Source organism: Biomphalaria glabrata, chromosome 1 (genome assembly GCF_947242115.1).
Source record: "Biomphalaria glabrata chromosome 1, xgBioGlab47.1, whole genome shotgun sequence".
Taxonomy (NCBI): domain Eukaryota; kingdom Metazoa; phylum Mollusca; class Gastropoda; family Planorbidae; genus Biomphalaria; species Biomphalaria glabrata.
This window is the reverse complement of record NC_074711.1, coordinates 44,106,688-44,134,170: the sequence shown is the minus strand read 5'-3', so window position 1 is coordinate 44,134,170 and position 27,483 is coordinate 44,106,688. Positions and strand designations below refer to the sequence as shown.

The following is a 27,483-nucleotide window of genomic DNA, read 5'->3' as shown; positions in this document are numbered from 1 at the left end:
GGGTGGGGGTGGGGCATCAAATGACCTCTGGAAAGTGTTAAGGGGCATTAGTTTTTGATTACTCGATTGAGAGATAGAGGATTGTTTTCTTTTCTGTGTTAGTCGATCTATTTATGTGAATTGGATTTGAAAAAACTATTTCTTTCAGAGAAATTATTGACTTATTACAACTGGATTGTGTTTAGGCAAGAAGTCTGCAATTGGAGTGATAGCGGTGACAGGCAACTGGGAATCAGTGAGTTATTTATTTTGATCAATCCCACGTCTTAACATTACAAAGACAGGTTTTTCCTAGTTCACCATAATGAAAGCGTTTGAGTAATCTATGACATTAGTTGCATGTAACAATCATTTAAGGTGTGGGTTGAAATCCTACTACTGGTACTGCCTACATTTTCTTTTTACTCTTTTTTTAAACCAATTGAAACTGAACAGACTGACCAATACTGGACAGATTGAGTAACTGTATAGAGAAATAAAAAAAAATGAAGCAATTTATTCCTATTGCATATTAGATATTAGTGGGCATCAATAGTTCATCTCTAATCAAACAAATTGGCATACAGACTTATTAGAGTAAAAAGACTTATTACAGAAAACAATTTCTTAGCAGCTGGTAACTGTTATCAACATAACAGATTAAGACTCTAATTTTCTTGGTTGTCTTGTGTCATTTGGCGACTGTATTCTTCACTTTGAATGATACTGTCTTTCAAAGTCTCTTCATTGGTGGAATCACTCAGCTCATTGTCTGATTCACTTCTTGAATCTTTTTTTATCTGGCAATAAATACAATTTTATTAAACATATGTGGTAATCATATCTGTAGCATCAAAAAATCAAGAGATGATACTGAAATCTCTAAGCTATCTGAACACTTAACACTGAAGCAATTACGACAGTTACAGAATACCAATACTGTGTATTCTGGGGAGTATGGAGATATGCCTGCCTTTTTCACTTTTATTTAAAAGGGTTTAAATGTATGTGCATAAAATATGCATACCATACTTATATACGTGCCCTTATTGAAGACATGAGTCATTGTGCATATATTAAACACAAATTAGATATAAGTGAAAGCATTACACTAATTTCCCTTTCCAGTGAAATCAGTGAAATCTGATTTTCAGGAGCACTTTTAGTTTCTAAGATCTAAAGTGACAAGCAGACAGCACAAAACAGAATCGATGTTTTACTCAAGGGGCTGCTATCAAAATGACTAAAACAGATTTATCTTGCATGGTTGGGTGTAGAATGACAAGAATAAATTTTATTTGTAAAAATAAAGAAATGAAAGCTTACTGAGCCTGAAGTAAACTTCTGGAGTGCAGTCGTAATGAGCATGTATGTCCAAATAAAATGGAGTAGTTGTAACAGAATGAGCAATGCAGATGTCAACCAGTAACCTGAAGATGTGGTGACATAATCAAGGATTTCCACCACTGCCAGATACATTATCCTGAACAAATTAAAAAAACAACAATGAACCAGCTAATTACTGACTTTGTAATTAAGAATCTTGCACAACGATATAATACTTTCTTTTTCTTATTATTATTACAATCAATGCATGGTGAGTGTTTCAGCCTAATTTTGATCAATACAAATATTTTGCTCACCTACTGGGTTGTGCAACATTTATAAATAATGTTCTCTTAAAGGCTTGTCTTAATTTTTTATATAAATTTAGTCAGATTTTCTTTTATAGCAATTTAAAAAAAAAAACAAAAGAAAAGTATTATATTTGTTGTTATGGTGTTATGAGCAACATGTGAAATTATTGTGCCTGCTTCAAGAGTCATGTTAAAAGCCATTATTTTAGTTTGTGATGAAAAGATGCAGAAAAACACAAAAAAGATATGTACTAAATGGATTAAGTGCTCTCTAACTGGATAATGTGCTATCTAATTGGATGATGTGTTATCTAACTGGATGTAAGATGATAAAAAAAAAATTTAAAAAAAGAAAGAAAAAAAGCAGATGAAGAAAATTCTGTTTCTGCTAAGCATTTCAAAAGTCGAATCTACAGATTGCAGCTATGCAGTCTCAAAAAACATAAACTAAAGTACTAAGTCATCTGCCAAAATGAAACACATGAAATGATTAACAGAATATTTCCTTTTTTTTTTGTTGTTCACTTTTACAATCTTCAATGATATTATTATTAAAGCCAAATTTGAAACATGCTGCTTTTAAACCATTGTGTAAATGAACTGAAACACTGCTTTGGTTCAACTGAAAATGTATTATGCTTAAAAAAAAGTTTAAATCACAACTTTCCTATTTGTCTTGAAAGCAATGTTGTTCTCCAGGAAAAATCCTTATATCTTATTATTTTTTTGTTTTTTTAAACGACTGCATCTAAATGAAGGAGGCTCGCTGTCATTTTGTTCTGAGGGATTATATTCATTCCATTGTCACATAGTGACAGATTGCAAAAGATACATGACTACTCCTTTAGAAAGGAACTTGTGTGGTTTGTAAATGTTACATGTAGTATTAATGTTAGGTGTACTTTTCTTGTCACAGCAACCAAAACAAAAATTAACACTACTTTTTAGGCCATTTATTTGTTAGTGATTGATTTGAAACTTCAAACAAAGAATATAATAGCAAAAGAAATGTTTAATTTTTTTTTTACCAATAAGGATAAATAATACATCTAGAAAATATCCATGAGATTAAAAGAAAGACAAATAAAATTTCACATGCAGTTTGACGATTCAAGTATTTGGCCATTTTTGTCATCTATAAAAACATTTAAAAATCAAGATATATCATAGTAAAGTTTTGTATTTTAAAATACAAATTTAGAAGTTTTGCATAGAAAAGAATTACATAATTACGATTAGATACATAACATAATTAAAAATCGTTTAACGCAAGATATTATACAGTATTAAAATAACTGACTTGTGATTTTTAGCTGATCTTCCTGAGCCATTTCACAAACTGGGTTGACAAATATCAGTATTTAAAAAATATCTCACATTAGACTAGTTATTAATAAAAACATTGGCCATCAAGCAAGTCAAATCCTGCTTAAGTCTTATAGGTTAAATTATTTCAGAACTTTCTCTATAGTCTGGACTCCAGTCATTGAACTGTCTTCACAATGTCTATTCACCATTCATGTTAAGTGTTTTTCATGACAGCTTTGATTATATATAGCCTTCACCTCTCTTGCGTTTGACAGTCATTTCAATAGCCTTGATAGTCATAACTTATTTTTTTATCTCTACATTTGATTTCTGATTTCTTTTAACTATTCATTTCATTAGTAAGATCAGTTGTGCCAGGCTTAATATCTAAGTCACACGAGCAGGCCAGGTGCTGGACTTAGTTGTCAGAGGCTATTTGAGATGCATGCCATTAGGAGTATTTTATAGACAATGGGAGCTTATCCCCATTGACACCCCTGGCCATGACAACCTTTTTATTCATTTCACTGTACACATGTCTATATTCTTTCCCAAAGATGGAAAAGGTTTTGCATGATTACATTTAATGATAATGTTTTACTGGCAGACTAGTTATTCTGAATTAGGTTGTCATTGTGTTACAGTTGATATTCTTCATGTCATACAGGCAGTTTCCTTGATTTCTATTAGCATTTCATTGATTTCAGGTGTCAAGTATTAAAAAAGTAGAAGCTTCTAACTTCACTTGTTCCTTTCAAATGATCTCTTGATATTGTCAAGTATTTTTTCACGCTGATCAAGTCTAATGAACATTCTACCTTTTACTTTTGTAGACATTTATTGTAAATAATAAGTAAGTAATATATTTTAATAATGACCCAAAAAAAAAATCAATGATAAAAAAATGTTATAAAAAGGTTTATATACTTACATTAAGCCAAGGGTCTGCAAAGTCATGAACTAAAAGAACAAGAGATCCCCCACGCACAAAATTACATCCCCAAGAGAAATAAATTAAAGTGATGGTAGCCAAATGATGAAGAACCATCTGTTTCTTATCCTATTGAAAAGAGAAGCATGATTTCAATGTTTTAACATTTCTACAATGAACAAGTTTGAAGATCATTCGGCTTATTAAAGTACAAATTAAATTACCTTTTGATGATAGTTACTTCGAAAGTAGATTTCAAACAGCAAATTCCAATAAAAGCTTAACTCGGCTAAGTACAGGATGAACACATGATTATCTACATGCTGTGAACCAAAAAAAAAAAACAACTGATCAAAAGCAATACTTAAGAGAAAAAACATTGCCCAACAGGATTTACATGAAACCTGTAAGGCAAAAAAAAAAAGTTATAAAAAACCTGCAGACTGTAATGGTAATGTCTTCAATTTAGAAGATTAAGGATGAAGGCAGTGCTTCCAAACCCACTTGCAACCTGCAGATATTGCCACATCTGATGCAGACAAAGCTGTTGTATGGGCCTATTTAAGGTTTCCTTTTATTTAAAGTTTCCTTTTGATGTCTGCATCTGTCTTCGGCAAGGGCTTTTCTCAGCTAATTTATTTATGGCACTTTGAACTTCTGCTCTGTGTGTGCAAGAAGGGTGCATTTATTTATTCACATAGAGAAGCTCAGTAGAAATCATCTCTTTACTTTTAGTATTGGAGAGTAAGTGCAATAAGTTAAATATCCTGCCTTGGTGCAAAGCTTGATGTAGATGCCCTTATTGGAGAGTAAGTGCAATAAGTTAAATATCCTGCTTTGGTGCAAAGCTTGATGTAGATGCCCTTATTGGAGAGTAAGTGCAATAAGTTAAATATCCTGCTTGGTGCAAATCTTGATGTAGATGCCCTTGTGCAAACGTCATCTCATTTTATTTAGCATTGATAAAAAAATATTGCAAAGAGTGTTGTAGCAAGCGAAGAGTGTTTTGGCTAACACCATTCTCTATAGAGAAATGAGCTGATAAGTTGTCACTGTACCTAATTGGACCTTTTTGACCCTATGAGAATGGAGATAAAACCCTCCACAAACCATCACGACTCACTGTGTCAAAAGCTTTGGAGAGAGTGATGAAGGCAGTGTAAAAGTTCAGATTCTGTCCCCTACATTTTTCCTGCACTTGATGCAAGATGAAAAATCATGTCTGATGTACTCCTACCAGCCCGAAAACCACATTGACTTTTATAGAGAAAATTGCTTGCTATAGAGATGGTCAGTCAGTCAAGGACTATGCTGGTAAGAAATGTTCTTGCCAATGACAGTAAAGTAATTGGAGCAGTCACATTTGTTGCCTTTTTGTACAGTGAAATGATGGTGGCTTTGCAAAGGTCAGGAGGATAGTTACAATAGTACATTTGTCCCAGCATGAAGTGAAGAAGTCTGTTAACCTTTCCATGATGAGAGTACCCATTTCAAAAGACTGGACTTAAAGCAAATGTGCCTCTTGTGAAGATGGAACAAAATCAAGTTGTACCAAATGCAACAAACAAATTATGTTGAGTAAAGCCTAGTTATATAACTAAAAACTAGTTTTATAAATTAAGTACTAGTCACATATCTCAACAATTAAGGAAAAAAAAACTTTTTTGTGTCAAATAAAAAATTGGAGGAGCAATAAGAAAGTTAATTTTGAAACAAACTATTGATGGCACTTCAGAAAACAAATAGATGACAAAAGTTCTAGAATGAACAAGGTTACAAAAGACAGTTTGTGTAGAAACACAAACTCAAAATCGGCCCCCGAAGTGGTCCACCCAGGCAGGCTTCAATATTTTCAGAAAGAACATCTGAATGAAATTATATCAAAGACAAATGAGAGATAAGAATGGAGAAAGAAGGTTAACAGATCTTGTGTAGTGCCCCAACGGTCCCACAGATCAAAGGATAGGTGAAAGTGAATGTAAAGTTAGATGTGAACCTGGCCTAACTAGTTCCCCTTTCAGACCTTGTGGTCTATAGGGCAGATGATGTAAAATTCATCTGTTTTTGTTGCCTACGGTTAACGAGGGTGTCATGTAGCCAGCACAATGACCAACCGCCTTTACTTTTCCCCAACTAATGTCAGGTACCCATTAGAGCTGAGTGGACTCAGAGGCGCCCAAAGATTTCAAAGTTGAAAATCCCAGTCTTCACCAGGATTCTAACCCGGGACCCCCGTTTCAGAAGCCAAGCGCTTTACCGCTCAATCTCTTATTCCAATCCTCAAAAAAAAAAAAAAAATAATAATAATAATTTCCGTAACAAAAAAGTTCATAAAAATGAAGTTTACAAGATTACTATTCGTTTTAAAGTAGGTCTAATTTATAATGCATACTAATTAGCATTTTCTCTTTAAAAAACTGCTTGCATAACTGATTTTAAAAATTAGATTTTTCGCTTTCAGGAAAAAAAAAGTAGTCGTTGCATCAGAACTTTGAATGGTCTAAAATATTGTGATGTCGGATTTTCAATATCTTTTCTAGTTTACGAGATCTAAACGGGATGGACGGACAGACATTTCGCACAAAACTAATAGCGTCTTTTCCCCTTTCGGGGGCCGCTAATAAAATGAAAACCAGCAAAACAACAATAAGTATGCCTTATTGAATTAATGTAAAGATGAATCAATGAAAATGGCAATTGTTTTTTTTTAAACCTGTTTAGGCCAGCCAATCCAGCAGTTAACTGTCACCCACATCCAAGGTTTCTAGAAGAAAAAAAATAATGATGTATTCAAATAAATATTGTAGCCTATACAATATATTCTAGAATATATCATTTTCTGTATAGATTTCCAAAATTCACAGTTTTTTTTTTCAACCAGTCATATATGAGGTATGCTCAGAAATATAAAAAGAAAAAAGCATAATAGCATAATAGTGATTCAGACAAATTCTTCTTGTAGGAATATCTGTAATTCATAAGATAAATGACATTTTTAACAAACAGGATAAACAATAATAATTCAAAAAAGAGCTAATGCTCACAGTGACGCCCAACCTAATGCATCTGTGGGCTATTTTAATTTCCAGCACTCGTGTTAAAAAAAAAAAAAAAAAAAAAAAAAAAAAAAAGTAATTAACCAATTTTATTAACATCTGTGAATCTAGTACTTACACTAATTAATGAGAAGTTTATCCCAAACCAACTTATCTGGCTGCATAAATGAGAAATCAAGTTGAAGAACTAAATCTAGATGTTCATCCGTGAGGCAATAACAAACATGGGTTTCCCCTATTTCACCATTGAAAAGATTTGTTCACACAAATTAGCGCTTGTAATTATTGTGATTATGTATAATGATTTTTTAAGGAGATTTAGTTTACGCAAGCATCATAGTGTAGAAATCAATCGTCTGCATCACTCAAAATTTGTTAAACAAAGACGTATGGCTATGTAAGTCAATCCCTTTAAGTTGCAGGTCTAGCAGCGCAGTTGACACATTGGAGGCAGATGGACTTCTGTAAGATGTATTTCATTTTTCCAAATATGAAAATCCAAAAATTTAAGGAAAGACACACATGTCTGTAATTAAGTTGTAGGGCGGCACAGGTTAGGAAGTAGACAGTGTGTGCTACATGCTGAATGAAAGTTATAATTTTATTTGGAAGGGGTTTATGTCAGCGTACACATGTGAATCAACATGTCTTTTCCTTGCAGTTTATTGTTAAAATGTTGCTTTTTTTCCTGATGTGACATGATGTTGCATAAAAATTGCTGAATTCAGCTACCATGATGGGTCGTTCAGTTGAGACACTGGTTGTTCCATGTTTTAGAAATTTAAATTTCATATCTCAAATAGAAAAAAAAAATGTCTTAGTAACTTTTCTTACGTTAATGTCTTCATATTCTGGCTCCATTTCTGTCATAAAATCTTTTATAGTAACTCTTTCAGCCTGTCTGCAGTGACTGCAATCCATACTTCTGGCACCATCATTAGTCACTCACACTATTTCTCCCAAGAAAGTAAAAGATCCTCTATGATGGTTGAAACTTAATTTGACAGGTCTTTGCCAGTGGTGGTCCCATTCATACTCATCATAGCTACAAATTTCTCTATGATTTCAAAATTGCTGTTTAAACCACAAATAAATACCAAGAGTTTGACTTGTACATGATGCCCTTTCTCTTACTTTTGAATGGAAATGTTTTACCCATATCTATCACTCTATTTATAATTGTCATGAGACACCTTCAACTGCATTCTCCTTTTCACTGCTAGCATGAAATGATAATGCAGTTGCAGTCAGAAAAAGACTTACTTTCTCTATTAATAATGTGAGCAAATCTAACATCAGACTCATTTTCTTGTCTCTTTTTGGTAAATTTTCTTATCAATCCTCCACTATAGGCATCTCCACTATATAGGCATAACTAAACAATCTGTTACATTCGACTCAAACCAAGAATTCTGCCTTTTTTATTTTTGTATTATGACGTTTATTGTTATGTTTCATTTAGAAGGAGACACATTTTTAGTTTACAAATATTATTATCGGCATCAATCCATCTAAGAAAGAGTGAGAGCCGTAATGTAGGGAAAGATAATCTTTTTTCAACCTTTTTGTTTGAGGGGAGGGGGATTTTCTACAATTTGTGCCAATGTTTTATATGGCCCAGATGAATGTGGCCCAGATGAATGGTAAGATGCCAAACATGTGGCACTGATGAATATTAAGATGCCAAACATGTGGCACTGATTAATGGTAAGATGCCAAACATGTGGCACTGATAAATGGTAAGATGCCAAACATGTGGCACTGATAAATGATAAGATGCCAAACATGTGGCACTGATAAATGGTAAGATGCCAAACATGTGGCACTGATAAATGATAAGATGCCAAACATGTGGCACTGATAAATGATAAGATGCCAAACATTTGGCACTGATGAATATTAAGATGCCAAACATGTGGCACTGATTAATGGTAAGATGCCAAATATTTGGCACTGATAAATGGTAAGATGCCAAACACGTGGCCCAGATGAATGGTAAGATGCCAAACATGTGGCACTGATAAATGGTAAGATGCCAAACATTTGGCACTGATGAATGGTAAGATGCCAAACATGTGGCCCAGATGAATGGTAAGATGCCAAACATGTGGCACTGATAAATGGTAAGATGCCAAACATTTGGCACTGATGAATGGTAAGATGCCAAACACGTGGCCCAGATGAATGGTAAATGGTAAGAAAAAAATATTTTAAATATTTTAATATCTTATTTTACAATTTTAAATTTACTTACATCCCATAGAGTGTAAAGCCAATAACAAGATGTGATTGAATAAAAAAAAGCTTGCCAACTGAAAAAAAAATTTATGCTCAGATTTAAATCTAATATATAAAGCAGAAAGTAAGATATATGTATGTATGTGTGTTCCACATAGAAATCAAAACCATTTGAACAATCTTGATAAAACTTGGCATAAATGTTTTTTAGATCAGGGTGGAGACCGTAGTGTAGGTTTAATCTCAATACCCCAAAAATAAAAATAGCTAAATTTATCTCTATTAAAGAACGGAACTTTTTAACATATCGGGTAATCCCGTTTTAATAGCTAAATTAATTTCTATTAAAGAATGATACTTTTTAACTAATCGAGTAAACCAGTTTTCACAGTATTTTATATTATCCCATTATTGCAATCTACTTTTATTTACATGGCGAAAGAAAAAAAAATTGAAAGGAACATTAGCCAAGTTTGACATAGATCTAAATCCAATGCACTAGATTGGTAATTCCCAAACTAAGGCTCCCCGACCGCAGGTAATATCCAGCTATTTACAAATAAAGGAACATTTTTAAATTCTAAAGACAATTTTGCAGGCAAAACGCACTTAGGCGTTTAAGCCTTTATGTCTCGTGTTTAAATCTCCATGTTATTTATGATTTCCATATCACACTCATCTTGGATAGAAACAGAAAATTGACATCACCTGCACCACTGATTGATAAGTTTCAATGAGAAACTTGACTTAAGTAAGATACTATAAACAACTGCAAGTGGAATCATGACAAAACAAATTTCACAAAAATATCTACAATAAAAGATCTACTAAATTATCAATTAAAAAAGAGGCATAAGTCTATTTTTACTAGACCAATAAACCACAATCTAGCTACATTTACAATCAATACAAATTAAAATATGAATAAAACTAACTGGAGGCCTACCTGCATTCTTTAAACTTGTATATTAAAGAAGGCATCTGCATTAATCTTTTTTTATAAAACCATCTTTGTATCTGTCTTTCTGTCAAGTTTGTTTCTTTTGATAATCTCTAAACAACAAAAAACAAGGTACCCTTAACAAAGATAGTTTCTTATAGGTGACTCCAGTGGAGGTCTATTGTTAGTAAGCAAAGTGGGGCAGGGGGCAGGTATTACTATTTTTAGCATGACAAGCATGAGGGCGGAATCTAATTCAAGTAGCTCTTTTCAAATAAATATTTTACAAGTGACATATAAATAATGGTTGGATAAATCTAACAGAATACATTCATTTGTGGATACCAAATACTATGATAAAGTGACCAGATATTGGGGGGTGGTGGTGGTGAAAGGGGAGGCATGTCGATCATGGAGCATAAAAAGAACTGGCCCAATTCATCACAATGTACACAATACAACTTAGATGCTAGTACAATACATCACAATGTACGCACAGAACAGCATAGACGTTATTAGGCCTACAATACATCACAATTTACACACACAGCTTAGATGATCACAATGTACACACACAAAAAAAACAAACTTAGATATAAGTAATACACATACAATCTTTTACACAATGTAGGCTCTGCATACAATAATTTAAATAATTGTAGGCTTTCTGAAACATTTTCCAAGAGTGATCATCTTTCTACAGCAATAGATCTGAAAGCGTTAACCTGTAAAAAAAAGGCTGCATCTCTTTCCAAAATACTTGGAAAACTTTTGTAAAAGTTTACGATTGTCGCTGCTACATCATATTTACTAAAAAACTCGCTTCATCCAAATAGTAAGTCGCATGCGCACTTTTTTGAGTAGGAACATCTTCAAGTTTTTTATATTTTGAACCAATTCGTCAATGGCAGAAGAGCACTGACATTCTGCCCCTCAATAAACAGAACTTCTACATGAATTATTGTTGTAATATTTAATATAAAATGCAGCCACAATTCAACACATGGGTTTCCAAAGAAGCTTTTGATTATAGGGGACACTTCTTTTATGACAAGAAATATGATTTCAAAGCAAGATACAATTTAAATAGTCTCTCCACTGAAGGCTTCAGAGATTACCACCTGGTCTTTTCATAGCCTGAATTCTGTTCTATTCTAAATCAACAAATATGCTTTCTTTTAAAGATTTCCAACTATATCATCAGGGGAAACAGTTTTAATTTGTTGTGACCTTAAAGTATCCTTGAACGCTGTCAAAAACTGGGAATTATTAACCTGCTTTTTTACTTTGTTCATTATATACCTTTAACTAAACCTTTAGTAACAATTATTTCACATTTGATAGAAAACTGTTATTATGGAAAACTGCATGATAGACAAAAGTACCTTTAGTGGCTGAGAATTGATCTATCTATTAAGTATTTAAATGTTTAAGACATACCTTAATGGAGGCTTACTAGATTAAGAAAAATAAAAATAAAAAATAAAAGAATGACATTGTTCAACTTTTTTTAAAATATAAAAGCGGAACATTAGCCGCCCCACCCGGACATTGTATGAAAAGGATGACAGAAGGTCCAAAGCGGGACTGTCACACCTAAATCAGGACATCTGGTCACCTTAACTATAAGCTACAAACTTGCTATAATAATAATAATAATAATCTTTATTATCCATAAGGAAATTTGTCTTGCAATTTGTGCATTACACCAAACAAAACATTGTAACTATAGAAAACCAATAAATAACCATAGCTCTATCTTTCTCCTTATATTTACATTAAAAATTGGATGGCTGGTAATCACACCAAATGTTATCCTTGAAAATAATTCCTGCAGACCTGACATTGCATTTTGAATACAGTCATCAGAAACTAATTTTTGTTAATATGTAGAAAGACTAATTGATTCTTAGTTGATAAACTGAATGATATATATTTAAAAAGAAAAATATTTGTTTGTCTATTAGCATACAATAAGCATTTTAACCAAAATTTGTTTTAGCAATATTTGTTAAATTCTCAAAATATGTATTCACTAAAGAGGCACATAAAAATAGTTCAGGAATTACCAATACAGAGATATGAGGGAACAAAATGTTACTTTCCTTTCTCTTAGAGTAATTTCCAGATGATAATGTTTAAAAAGGAGACAGGAAGGATCATGATAGTCAGTTAAGAAAGTAGACCAAAAATAAATAGTTTATTTCAATAAATTTGATTCTAAAACAGGCTAGTTGGATCATTAAAATCAGAAATACTACTATGCCTCTTTGCAATACCTATTGTTTCTACTAATATAAGTTCACTTTATTGTGTCATTGAATTATCTGCATTTTTTTTTATTTCATTACAGATACACAAGTGGAAAGAGAAATCAGTGGCATACGTAAGGGGTGGGGAGAATTTTAAGATCCCCCCGGGCCCCCAAATGGGTGTCCGAAATATATTTGTAAATACATAGAGTAATATACTTGATTGACAAATAGTGTCAACGGGTGTCTTTTTTTTTAAAATTTATGGATTAAATTTATAACAAATTTTAAACCTTGATCTAGGTCTATCAGTTCATTGACTTTGTTGACATTTTAAAAATATTTTTTCCCACAGAGATCAAAGTTTTTTTAAAAAGTTAGTTTTACATTTTAAACTTTGTTGCCACGAAAAAAACTGCATGATATACAGCGAATTCCAGGTATCTTGTTACCTTTACTAATAATAGGTCTAAATGGTGAGTTTTTTATGGCTGCACTAATTAACCTTGAAGCAAAATTTACAGAATCGAGTATAATAGATCCAAAATTTATTCTTAATAATGCTAAAATAGTCCACTATTCAGGTTTGGCTTCTATAATTTCAGAATTAAACTTCACACTCGAGTTATTACCCCTCTATTCATCTTTCCTCAATCCAATGGAAACTCTCTTTTTATTTCCATCTAATCCTTTTGCTTTCGCACAAAACATAAACAACTAACAATGACGTAATATCATATAATATTAGCACCTTTTAAAGTTCTTAAGACTGATATCTACTAGGAACTTTAACAATTCGTCCACTTCTGGTTGTCTTGACTGGCACAACAAGTTCTCTAGACGTTGGTCTATAACCGTCTGTTTCGTTTGTTCCAACAGTTTGCAGTTCATTGTCTTCATTGTTATCATAGTACCCAGAGATGTCTTCATAGAAGCTCTTATTCAAAAAGCGTTGTTTCTTCTGTATGTTTTTCCATCGTTTGTCTTTATGATGTAAGATCTGGGTGATGAATGTTTTTTTATGACAACTGCTTTCTGCCATGTTTGTCCTAGACGAACTCTCTGACAGAATAATCTTTAGGTAGTCTTGCTTTTGCATCGTATTTCACTTTGCTTTTCATCTGTCATTCGTTGAGTAATGTCTCTGCATTTTCAGCTACCAATGGTTTCAATAGGTTGGGATCAGTTGGAATGATTCCCTGAGTCTTCTACTTGTCAGCAGTTGTGATGGTGAATACAGCAGTCCACTTATCGGAGTATTTCTATACTCTAGCATAACAAGATATGGATCCTTCCCACTTTTGTATGCTTTGAATACTTTTGCTTTCGCACAAAACATAAACAGCCCACAAGCACAGAATCTTCTTCATGCAGTGGAAAATTAAGAATTTTTTGCCTATCTTGAATTCTGGTCAAAGCTCCTGCGCCCAATTAATATAGTTCAGAAGAAACTACAAAAATCTGGACTGCATATACAGGAAGCTGCTGAAGAATAAATACCCTTTCATGCTTTCTGCAAAATGATGAGAAACTGACAAAAACCCAATCCATTGAAAAAGCAAAAGAAGGTAGTGAATACTATGGATACCCTGTAATCAAAACAACCAGAAGAAATAAAAGACTTGATGGGAAGTTGAGTTCTAATATAGGACTGTCAATAGAACTGCAATTCAAACGTGTTGCAACAGAAGTGCTGGACAGATTTCAGATGGAGATGAAGGACAGATCCAAAGGCTGGAAAGAAAATGGATACCTTTGGGTTTCTTCTTGAACCAAGACACCTGTTAGATGAAGACACGCTTATGACAAACTGTGCTACTTTTCCTGTTTGTATTTGTATGATGAAATAAATGAAAAAGCACTAATATGAACACTATATGAACACCATCACAAAATTACAATATTTCTCTCTGGGGCGTAACTAGGGATTTGGGGGCCCAGGGGGACTGATCAAAAACCAGTAATACAATCACCAATAGACATATTGAGGAAACAGGCTTCATATGGTAATTACGTGTGCTCAAACCTTGCAACCTCCTCCGAATACCGCTAACTCAGGCCACTTCCATTACGTCTTGTGAGAGATCATTCTCAAAGCTCAAGTTCATCAAAAACTATCTCAGGAGCACAATGACGCAAGAAAGGCTTATCATGGCTTTAATGTCAGTGAAGTCACAAATACTAGAAAGTATCGATGTAGATGATGTTATAGATTTCTTTGCTTCACAGCATGCACGATGTGAAGCGATATTAATTGAGATTTGTCACTTGTGCATTATTTAACTAATAAAAAACAGTATTATTCATTAAAAGAGTCTTAATGATTATTTTTTGTTAGGTTTACTGATTTACTGAATCAATTTATTTATATATTTTTGCATACATTATCTCATGTCATATGTCGAATGTCAAAATGCAAGGGGCCCCCAAAGAGGTCAATCCCCCTGGGCCCCCAAATCCCTAGTTACGCCCCAGAGAGAAATATTGTAATTTTGTGATGGTGTTCATATAGTGTGAAAAGCATTAATTGTTTTTAAAATAAAAAAGTGCATGCTTTTAGAATACAATTTTCTTTTTTTTTTTTTTACATTAATGGACAAATGCCTATATATGGAAATTAAAAGAGATAAAAAATGTTAGATTATTTCTCTATAAAGTACGTCCTTTTAGATCACCACATTTTTATAGAAAGCATTGTTATAACTCTGCACTCTCACCAGCACGTCACTATTCAACATTTTCAAGAACACACTGTTGATAAAGAGAAGCCTTCTAGGTCAAAAAGTGACAAAGAGTCAGGAATTTTGACTAAAAAAGAAAAGAGGCGTCCTTTGACCTGCTGATTCATAGTCTGTGGACCTGCAGAGACACTGGGAAGGCTGTCATGGTTTGGAAAGAGGTTTGGCAGAAAGGACAAGTGAACTTACGAACAAGAATCTGTTTTATCAAAAGGGTTTAATATGTATTGTATTGTAAGATTTTACTGTTAACCCTTGTTGCCACCCTTAAATCTACTATGTGTATACTAATATTAAGACTTGAAATCTTGTTTGAAAAGTGTGTACGTGTCAATATTTGATCAAATTTAATTCAGACGACAGGAAGTAGCCAATAGCACTTTAAGATTTTGTAATCCAGATGTGACAAATGGACTTATAAATAAGATTGTGATAAAAATCTAAAAAATTGATGCCAACATCAAAATATTAATTCTAAAAAAAAAAAGAGATTTTCTCAATAAACTAAACAATGTCAAGGACACTAAATTGAACATCACTGTGATAGTAAGTGTATGTGTTTTGAGTGGCTGGTAGTGCAGTGTGTGTGCCTGTGTATGAAGGACCAGTGGACCTTGAGTGTACATGGTTGAGTGAACAGCAGTGTGTCAGGACTGTGTGTAAAAGGAAGTCAGTTTAGAGAACAAGTGGCTGGAGTAAAGAAAATACATAGAGACTAATAAAATCATTGTGTTTATTGAAGCTCATGTTGTTTTAGTGTGTCTATTACAATCACTGTTGCCAACTCAATAAAGAAGAATTGAGCTTTAATTTTAACATGTCAATACATAGCAGTTGGTCTTTGTATCAAATCTCCTTTATTAACGCTAGTTAGTTGCCCATTTTTGTTTCAAAAAGTTATAAGTCCTAAGTACAAAGCTCCAAATTGAAATTATTTGGTACTACAAATAGAACCGCTTAGAAAATTTGATTCTGCAGTGCTTAAAAGTGCAAAAAAAAAAAAGACCTTTTAAAAAATAAAGCTTATAATCACCACTTCCTTTATTTTGTACACCAGGTACACCAAGCTGGCTATTTATAGTTTTACCCACTATGTATGAAAAACTAATACCAAATTATAGAATATTTTAATGAAACTAACCTTAATTTCATTATAAGGTACTTCAGCCTTGTAAGATTTATAGGCAGCTTCAAGGGGTGGTGATTCCTTTAGTGAAATATTTTTTCTTTCTTTTAAACCCAAACAATTAGCAAACGGAATTATTACAAAACTGGAAAAAAAAACAATAACACATGAGTATAAGTAGGAAATGAAATCAATGAGACATTGATGACTATTACCATTGTTAACATTTAATAAATAAATAAATTTATTCTTTTTTAGAAAAGTATTGTGTTTTTATCTATGATCTATGCTGTCTTTTATCGGGTGGAGGGAGGGCGCAATGTTTTCTCCAATCTTGTATATTCAGTGGAATAGCAGGCATCACAATGACATCACATAATTTTTAGGCATTGTCCAATAGAAAATCTTATTTCCAACCATGACCTTTAAGGCTGCACAATTTTTTTGTTCATCCCTCAATTGAAGGCCAGTCAAGCACAGTTTTAAACAAAACACACCCTTTTTTAAATTGCCCTTGCATCCTAGCATATAATAATGCCCCCCTCCACTACACACATTTTACCCATAAATTATAAAAGTACTGATAAAAGAATCATTGCAGAATATTCTTAAATTGAGTCTAGTTATAGCTCTGTATTGGTTAGACCTAGATAAAAAATTAAGACAACTATGAACATCCATTGGTCTAGAAAATTAGATATGTTGCTAAGTTAAAATAAAATCTGATGTCAAATTGGGATGGTGTAGGTATGCCAAAGTGTATACTTCATCAAACAAATTTGTTTCCCTGACTATGATATCGAATGTCTTGTACACTGGTACCATATCTAATATTATGTTATGTAGTTCAAAATTTAGGCAAAATCAATGCTATAAATAGATTTAGCACTAGCAGGGAGAGCATATTTTTTTTTTCATATAATTGTTTTTTTGGAAATGTGTTATTTGTCAAAATAATGTTTAATAAACACGCATTTATAAATTGCTTGTCTTTTATATACTAAATATTTAGTGATTAAGTTTATTTTTCCATTAAAAGGGAGGGGGGGGGGGGGGGGAACAAGTAATCTACTCTGTAGGAACTATCGAGGCGACAGAGAGCACGGCTCAGGAAAAAAAGAGGGGGGGGGGGGGGAGAACAAGTATTTTTTCACCCTTCGCTATGGATGGCTGCCTGGTCATGCGGTTTGTGCGCTGGACTGTCCCATCCCCCTTCGTCCTGCGGGAGGTTTGAACTTGAAAGTAAACTATCGTCAACTCTGAAGGAACATCCGAAATATGTAAAACATTTTACAAACACTAAATAGCAGCGCCAGACTTAACCATTGTGACCAAGAAGTCATGAAAAGAGAACATATAGATATAATGTATTATCAATTACATAGTGGTGTTCAATGAAGGGGAAAGCACAAAAACTGCGTTCAATATAGGAGCATGAAGTGACACAATTTATTTTAAAATAAAATCTTGACTATGGGTGGTAATACAAAGGCACACAGCTATTTTTATTGTCCTTTAGTTGAAGAATAAGAATAGATCAGATGCTATCAGTTTTTTTGTAAGTTAAACCAAATAAAAAAATAAAATAAAAATTTGACCTATACCCATAGTTCCTGAAAGTCGGTGTCCAGATATCTAAATCTAGATATAATATAGAATGTATATATATTATTATATATACCATAGTAGTAGATCTAAAGTAGTTTATATTTAATAAATGCTATTCGGACACCTATAGGCAAGAATTTCAAAGTTTGACTTTGACAGCGCATTATTTGACAATGGTTTGACACAGAAAAGAAAATGAAGTATCAAAATCTTCTTTAGTTTAAGGAGAATAAGGATGACTACTTATATGTGTACCCCTAACCTATATTTGTTATTATATTTAAGGTCAAAGACGCCATGTGTTTTCATTTAATTCAGACAAATTTGACCCACATTATTTGATTCCAGACACCTTAATTTATTTCAGACAGTCTCTATATTTAGGCATCAATAAACTCAGATTTTAATTCTAACTAAATTTTAAGATCCCTAGGCATAGCCCCTCACATGAAATCATTAAGATGTTTTCAAATTATGCATAAATACGAACACAAAAAAATAAAAATATGAACACACTTATTCTACCAAAATTAGGTCACTGGGATAGTGACTTCTACACATACTTTAAGACTTATTTTTTATGTTTGCATGATTAGATGTGTGTTGAATGTTTGTGTTTTTTTGTTTATTAATGTAATAAATTTCTAATACAAGATGATCTTTTGTAGTATAGTACAGGTAAGGATAGCCTAAATAGCTGAATCATCTCTACATTCTCTCTAGTATTAGATATAAATCTAGATCTAGTAGGTCTAGATCTAGGCATTTAAAGGGAAACTCCGATAGTTTTTCAAATTTTAGTTATTGACATATTTAAATTCTGCGTAAAAAGTTGTAATAGTAAACATTATATCATTTTTTATTTAAATGCTCGGAAAATTTTATATTTAATAAATTAGACAGAAAATTCTCCACGCCCCCCAAAAAACGGGGTTCTGCGAGATGTTTTTAGTTTTTAAAAACGTGACGTCACGAAGGTGCTGGGGGTGCTGGCTAAATATAGATCTAGACCTATATAACCGATAAACTCTCTAGTCTAGATCTAGACCTATCGGATCGCATTTATTGTTACGCTTCACAGCTAGATCTAGTCTCCACGTTGATTTATAATCGGTCATTGTTTATAAACCTCTATTTCTACTTGAAGAAAATTAAATATTGTTCTTCAGCTTGTTGCAGTAGTTCCAATCACAAAGATAAAATCAGCAAGTATGCTGATACAGAAATTAGTGTCTCTTTTCATTTGTTTCCAAGAGATGAAGTTTTAAAGGGAAAATTTATTCGCCTGAAGAGCAAATATTTTACAAAGGCATTAGCTAATTCCTGTTTGTGCTCAAACCATTTTGAGAGAAGCTGTTTCAGCAACTTCATTGCTGTGGAAATGGCATTTAAAAAAAAAATTGAAGTTAATACCAGGTGCAGTACCAACAATACATTGGACATTGGATTTCCAGGCCAAAGAATTCAATTAATGATACTACTGAGACATTTTAAACAACTGAAGTTCATAAATATAAATGAACTCAGATTTGTGAGCTAGAAATTTACTACGAATACTAGATCTACTATTAAATTTCTTATTTAATAAGTAGATCTATCGTCTACGAAACTCAATTCCAACTTTTTAACTTTTGACCTTGGGGGTGTGTCTCGCCGGCTGAGCCAGCGTCAAGCTCTCTCATCACTTTTTCCATGTCAACCAATGTTAGGTCGAAACAGCACAAAAAAATCATAATTTTATTACGGTCAAACATACAGTCATAATTTATACACCATTAGAAATTTCTTTTAAAGTATTTTAATGATGTAATAACGAAAATTTTTTTTTATCAAAGATAATTTCTTTTTCGCCTCCCTATCAATGAGTATCAATAGGATTTGAGTGCACCGTCGTGACGTCACACAGAAATTCAGTGAAAATCTGACTGTTTTGGATGCGCAGAAAAATTATGTCACAAAAACATCAATTACTAAGTTATTCTTGCAAATAAAAAAAAAAGAATAATATATTCATTATCTATAAATCAAAACACATATTATATCAAAAATTGTCAAAACCATCGGAGTTACCCTTTAACTTCATTCAATGTACCAAACTCTCACTCAAAACATTTGCCCATTTATTCTCTAGATAAAAAACAACAACCAAAAAACAAATATTTAATATAAGATTATTAACATAAGATTATTAACACTGATGTCCAGAAATGGCTGTTTGAAATAAATTTTGGTAAGAAAATCGTAATTTAAATCAAACACCCTATTAATTAATTTGGTTTTATGGAATCAAACAACTTGGCTTATGAATCAAATAAATCAGCTCCAAAAACATGGTGAGCATAGACTTAGCCAATCAAAAAATATAGTCTTAACCCTAATAGGCCCCTAGGAAGAGGTAAAGTCATGGGTAACATTTAAATAGTAACATAGCCTGACTTACACACATATTTGAAATTCTTTTTTCTTACATAAAAAGACAGCTAAATGAAGGGAAATTGGGTCAGAATCATTGGAAAATCAAAATGGACATTATACAGCACACTAGTTTCATATTAAATATTAAAATAAAGATTTAATGACCACAAAAACAGCGAGTGTCCGAGTTCATGTAATGTCCGGTTTAAATACCCTGGCTACTAGATCTAGTCCCAGAGTCTACTAGATAATCTTAAAAAGGAAACAACAGTCATAATCAATCATCACACTTTAGATCAAAGCAACCTAAAAAATAACCTAACATACACATCCATAACACTAAAAAAGATTACCCATCACAAATGGAAGTTCTTAATCAGACACAGCAGAAATAAATACCTATCACTGTTAATATTAATAGCAGGAGATGTAGAGTCAAATCCAGGGCCTAGATCTAAAGATAGATGCAACATCTGCAAAAAAGTATGCACCATGAAACAGAGAGCCATTCAATGTGACACCTGCGATGAATGGTACCATGCATCATGTCTCCATATGAATACACCTGTGTATTATGCCTTAGGCAACAAAGATGCATCATGGCACTGTGTACCGTGTGGGTTACCTCAGTTTACATCAGGACTGTTTGATTCCTTTGATGCAGACACTTCTAACCCATACAACATCCTAAACACCATCCCAAACCAAACTCACCAACCACTAGCTAGATCCACTCCTGTTAAACCTAAATCTACTAAAATTAATACAACAGCCTCACTAAACAAACCTACTAAAGAAGTAACACCAAAATACCTTAAAACCTTAGTAATAAATTTTCAAAGCATTAGGAACAAAACAGCAGACTTAGAAATTTTATTAGAATGTGAGAAACCAGACATAATTGCAGGCACAGAAACTTGGCTACATCCTGAAATTTATAATGCAGAAATTTTCAAAAGTAATTATGAAATTTTTAGAAAAGATAGGGCTGATAATCATGGAGGAGTTCTTTTAGCAATAAAAAACACTCTTATAGCAGAAGAAATTACCTTACCTAACTCAAAAAATATAGAATCAACATTTTGTAAAATTAATACCACCTCAACATCCCTAATAATAGGCAGCATTTACAGACCTCCAAATTCTAGTTTAGAATACATGCAGGAACTATGTAATCAGATTACTACACTTAAAGAGACAAATAAAAATGCAGTTTTTTGGATTATGGGTGATTTCAACCTACCTGATATAAATTGGAAAACACTAACCATAGATAAACACCAAAACCTTAAGGACATAAATGAGCTTTTCATAGAAACTTTACACAACCTAAGTTTAGATCAAATCATTAAAAAGCCAACTAGATTAAACAACACATTAGATCTCTTCTTAACCAACAGACCTGGATTAGTAGTTGATTATGATATTATCCCTGGTCTATCAGACCATGAGATCATAAAAATACACAGTCAGATAAAAGCAGTAGCCAATACAAAACCCAAAAGAAAAATCTTACTCTGGAATAAATGTAACCTAACACAACTACACCAAGCTGCATTAAACTTTCAACAAACATTCTTATTAGAAAAAGACATTAACCAACCAGTTGATGACCTCTGGAATTTCATTAAAAACCATCTTAAAAGCATTATAGAAAATCATATACCAACTAAATACACATCAAACAAAATAAATAAATGCTGGTTTAATAATAAACTAAAGAAGCTTTGTAAACAGAAGGAAAACCTATATAGAAAATTTAAAGAAACTAATGCAGAAAGAGTTTACAAAAAGTATATAAAAATTAAACACTTAACCCAAAAAGTAAGCAGACAGCTGCAGAGTGAATACATAAACAATGTAATATCTAAAGATAACAACAAAAACCTATGGTCATACATTAAGTCGAAGAAAATGGAAACAACAGGCGTAGCACCATTAAAAGATGAACATAAGACTAAGACTAAGACTAAGACTGCTTTATTGATCCTTACGGAAATTTGTTGTGATTACAAGGACTCGTTTCTCATATAAAGACAACACAACAGAAAAATACACATAAATACAACAGACAACATAAAGAGTTCATTCAGCGACTACACACAGGTATCTTGGTGCATTTCATGTTCCCTGATCAATGAGTGGCGGTGATAGAGTCTGACCGAGTGAGGTACGAACGAGTTTTTGTACCGCTCCGTTCTTGTTTTGATTGACAGCAGTCGCCCACTTCGCGACGACCTGGCGTAGTTCTGATGGAGCGGGTGGCCGTTGTCTTCCAAGATTTTTTCGATTTTTCTTAGGCACGTTTGTTCAAAAAGTTCCTTTAAATGTGGTAATGTTGTGAGTGTAATTTTTGATGCTTTTTTAATGATGTTTTCTAGACGTTGCAACAGTTTAGATGAGGCGTTGCCTTGCCAACAACTTATTCCGTATGTTAGCAGATTTTGTACAGTCGCGCCGTAAAATGTCTCAAGGATCTTCTTATTTAATTTAAAACTGTTGAGTTTGTATAGAAAAAAGAGTCGCTGGGCTGTTTTCTTTGTCAGAGTTCCAAGGTGGTCTTCCCATGAAAGCTTGTTGTTGATGATAATGCCTAGATATTTATATGCCTTTACTTGTTCTATAGATGTAGTGTTTATTTGCAGTTCACGTATAGTTTGTTTTTTCTTTCTAAAATCTATTATAAGTTCTTTAGTTTTTGTTACATTCAGTTCTAGAAAGTTGTCGGTGCACCAGTTTGTAAACTCTTCTATCGAGCTTCGATACTGAGTTTCGTCTCCTGAAATAAGACCGACTATGGCAGTATCATCAGCGAATTTAATGAGTTTAACTGAGTCATAGATGCTTCTTATGTCATTAGTGTAAAGAGTGTATAGCACAGGAGAAAGTACACAACCTTGTGGAGCACCCGTACACAGTACTCGAGTTGACGATTTGGTGTTGTTGACTTTAACATACTGGGGCCGTTGGGTTAAAAAGTTTAGAACCCATGCTTGCAAGTAAGGGCTTACATTTAAGTTACTCAGTTTGTTTATCATTAGATGTGGCTGTATGGTATTGAAAGCCGAGGAGAAATCTACGAAGAGGACTCGTGCATATGTTTTGGGTATATCGAGATGCTTATAAAGCTGGTCCAAAAGCAATAGAATGGCATCCTCAGTTCCTCTAGCTGCTTTGTATGCAAATTGGTGAGGGTCTAGGCTGTTATTGACTTTTGCTACAAGTTGTTTAAGGATATATTTTTCAAAACATTTCATAACAATAGGTGTTAGTGCTACTGGGCGGAAATCATTTAAGCAATCTATTTTTGGTTTCTTAGGCACTGGTATGATTTCTGAAGTTTTCCAGATGTTTGGAATTACGCACGTTTGCAATGACTGGTTAAAGATATGACAGAAGATAGAAGAAATTTGCTCCGCACATAGCTTGATCAGCTTGCCACTAATTTTGTCTGGTCCACAAGCTTTTGTTACGTCTACTCTTTTAAATAACAATGTCACTTCATCCTCCGTTACAAAATTGACGTAGGGCTCTTGTTTTCTTTTGGACAGAGTGTTGAAAAGTTCTTTGTGTAGATCAACAAAATCTTCTTTGTCAAAACGAGAATAAAAATAATTTAGTTCGTTGGCGAATTTCTCATCATCAGCCACTAAAATTTGTTTTCGTTTTGAGGCGCAGCCTGTTATTTTCTTTAATCCCTCCCAGCATTGTTTTGAGTTGTTCTTTGCAAAGAAATTCTCAATTTTTTCTTTGTATGTTTTTTTCCCTTCAATTATTGCTTTTCTCAGTTTATATTTAGCATTTATAAACTCTTCGTTGCTAGCCTTATACTTTGTTTTCTTTTCAGTAATAAGGTGTTTGATTTTTTTGGTCATCCAGGACTTATTGTTTCCATAGACTTGTATTGTTTTTATTGGAATTGTTAACTCCTCGCAGAATGATAGATATGAGGTAACATAACATAATACATAATGATAATGAAACTAAAGCAAACATTCTAAACAAATACTTTGCATCAGCATTCTCAGCCCCGGGAGACAAAGACATATTACTGAATTTGAACAAAGTAGACAACATAGAAGATATAGTAGTACAAGAAAATGGAATTCAAAAACTATTAGCCAACACCAAACCAAATAAAGCTTCTGGACCTGATGGTATTCCAGCTAGATTACTCAAAGAACTAAGTAATGAGTTAGCCCCAGTGTTCAAAATACTCTTTCAGGCTTCACTTAACCAGGGCAGAGTACCAAAGGACTGGAAAGAAGCTAATGTCACCCCCCTATTTAAAAAAGGAGAAAAATCTGACCCAGGAAACTACAGACCAGTATCACTTACCAGCATCACATGTAAAATCCTAGAACACATAATATGTAGCAACATCATAAACCACTTAGACAAACAAAATGTCCTCACACCATACCAACATGGCTTTAGGAAATATAGATCATGTGAAACACAACTAATAGGACTAATTGATGATTTTTCAAAAGGTTTAGATAATAGTGAACAAATAGATGCTATCTTACTAGATTTTTCTAAGGCTTTTGACAAAGTTCACCACCATAGTTTGCTTAAAAAATTAAAATATTTCGGCATTAATGGTCCACTGCATCAGTGGATTAAGGACTTTCTGATAGGGAGAGAACAAATGTAATAATAAATGGCTCTAAATCAACACCGATAACAGTAAACTCAGGTGTACCTCAAGGAACAGTCTTGGGTCCACTACTATTTTTAATTTACATAAATGATTTACCAAATTGCATTAGTTCAGGAACAAAAGTCAGATTATTTGCAGACGATTGCATAATATATAGAACAATAAAAACAACACAAGACACAGATATTTTACAAAGAGAATTAGATGAATTACAGAAATGGGAATCAAATTGGAGCATGTCTTTCCACCCAGAAAAATGTCAGTTGTTAAGAGTAACAAAAAAACTAAAACAAATTAATTCCACTTATCTTATTCATGGCAAACCAGTAACACAGACTAAAAACGCAAAATACCTAGGTGTTATAATAAATGAAAAACTGTCATGGAATCCACATATTGATGAAACTACAAAAAAATCAAACAAAGCATTAGGATTTATTAAAAGAAATTTCTATAAATCAAATAAGAACATAAAACTAAAATGTTATTTAACTTTGGTTAGGCCAATAATAGAATATGCATCCTCCGTCTGGGACCCCTCAATTCAAGAAAACATTAAGAAACTAGAACAGACACAAAATAGAGCAGTGCGATTCATAACAAACGAATATTCACATTTGACTAGAGTAACACCTTTAGTAAAATCACTAAATTTAGAAAGCCTTCAGGACAGAAGGCTCAAAAGTAAAGTAGCAATCATACATAAAACACTGAACCATAATCTTCAAAAATACAAAAACAAAATTTAATAAAATACTCTGAAAGACACAAAGATAAAGGCACATTCCTCGTCCCATATGCTAGGACAAATTTGTACAAATACTCCTTCTTCCCTAGTGCTATTAGAGCATGGAATGGGTTGCCTGAGCTAGCCAGGAAAACCAGTGACTTGGCAGAATTTAAGTCATTGGTTAATATGCATGACTAAATGCATGACGCGTAGGACGTAATCATCTTCTTTTTTGAAGTAACGTCTGTATTATATAAGATAAGATAATCTAGATCTAGACCTAATATCTATTTATTTAATTTATAGAGTAGTTTATGCTATTCGGACACCTATAGGCCCAAATTTGAAAGTTTGACTTTGACAGCGCATTATTTGACAATGATTCGACATAGAAATGTAAGAAAAACAAATTTCAAATTTGTTAGTCAGGTTGTTGTTTTTTCCTATTACCCGGATGACTTTACCTCTTCCTAGGCTTAAGACTATATTTTTTGATTGGCTAAGTCTATGCTAATGAGCCCGGCAATATTTATTCTGTTTTTGGAGCTGATTTATTTGATTTATAATTTATAAGCCAAGTTATCTGATTCCATACAAATAAAAAATTAATAGGGTGTCCGAATTAAATTACGATTTTCTTACCAAAATTTATTTCGGACAGCCAGTTTTGGACATCAATAAAAATGATCTTATATTATATTTGTTCGTTTGTTTTGTTTTTTTTTAATAGAGAATAAATGGGTAAATGTTTGGAGTGAGCTTGGTACATTGAATGAAGTTAAATGCTTAGATCTAGATCTACTAGATAGATCTAGATTTATATTGAGAGAATATAGAGGATTCAGTTAGGCAAGAATGGCTATATAACCTGTAGGGGCCTACTATACTACAAAAGATCATCTGTATTAGAAATTTATTAAATTATAAACAAAAAAAACACAATTAAACATTCAACACACATCTAATCATGCAAACCCCAAACATTCAACACACATAAAATAAACAAACATAAAATAAGTCTAAAAGTCGGTGCAGAAATCACTATCCCAGTGACCTAATTTTGGTAGAATAAGTGTGTTCATATTTTTATTTTTTGTGTTCGTATTTATGCATAGTTTGAAAACATCGTTTGTAATGATTTCATGTGAGGGGCTATGCCTGGGGATCTTAAAATTTAAATAATGTTAATATAGAAATAAAATATCTGAGTTTATTTATGCCTAAATATAGAGACTGTCCGAAATAAATTATTTATGGTGTCCGGAATCAAATAATGTGGGTCAAATGTGTCCGAATTAAATGAAAACACACGGCCTCTTTGACCTTAAATATAATATCAAATCAGATCTAGAATTCTAGATGTAGGTTAGGTTAGTTTAGGGGAACAAAAATAAGTAGTCATCCTTATTCTCCTTTAAGAAGATTTTGATACACGTACGTCATTTTCTTTTCTATGTCAAACCATTGTCAAATAATGCGCTGTCAAAGTCAAACTTTCAAAATTGGGCCTATAATTTAGGTGTCCGAATAGCATAAACTACTCTAGATCTAGATCTAATAAATAATTATTAGATCTAGATCTAGATGTAGATGTATTTATGATTATCATTATGCATTTCATTATTCATTATCAATTATCACTCACCTTTCAAAAATAGGCCTGACAAACATAAGCAAAATCCCAATAACAATTGACCAGTTCATATGGGTAACTTTGGGATAGTAAATGCTTGGATCCGAACTAATAAAATCGTCCCACTGTGCATCATCACCCAACCAAAATTGTTCATTCCAGATGAAATTGTTTAAATATTCCAAAATAGAGGCCATTTTACATTGAAGGCCCATGGCTTTTCAGGTCA

General features: G+C 32.9%; 1 protein-coding gene across 2 annotated transcripts; it reads right to left on the bottom strand.

Moving 5' to 3' along the window:
• Window positions 1–27,483, bottom strand: LOC106074897 (ceramide synthase 2-like). Of its 2 annotated transcripts, XM_056038369.1 has the most exons (10): window positions 27,267–27,483; window positions 16,221–16,350; window positions 10,096–10,202; window positions 9,166–9,223; window positions 6,569–6,619; window positions 4,080–4,178; window positions 3,856–3,984; window positions 2,645–2,751; window positions 1,306–1,462; window positions 1–779 (listed from the first exon to the last, which is right to left on the bottom strand). In XM_056038369.1, the coding sequence occupies exons 1-10, from the start codon at window positions 27,467–27,469 to the stop codon at window positions 648–650; spliced, it is 1,173 nt and encodes a 390-aa protein (XP_055894344.1). In that variant the 5' UTR covers window positions 27,470–27,483; the 3' UTR covers window positions 1–647. The 2 variants fall into 2 exon arrangements, with proteins under 2 accessions (XP_055894344.1, XP_055894354.1); XM_056038379.1 differs by lacking the exon at window positions 6,569–6,619.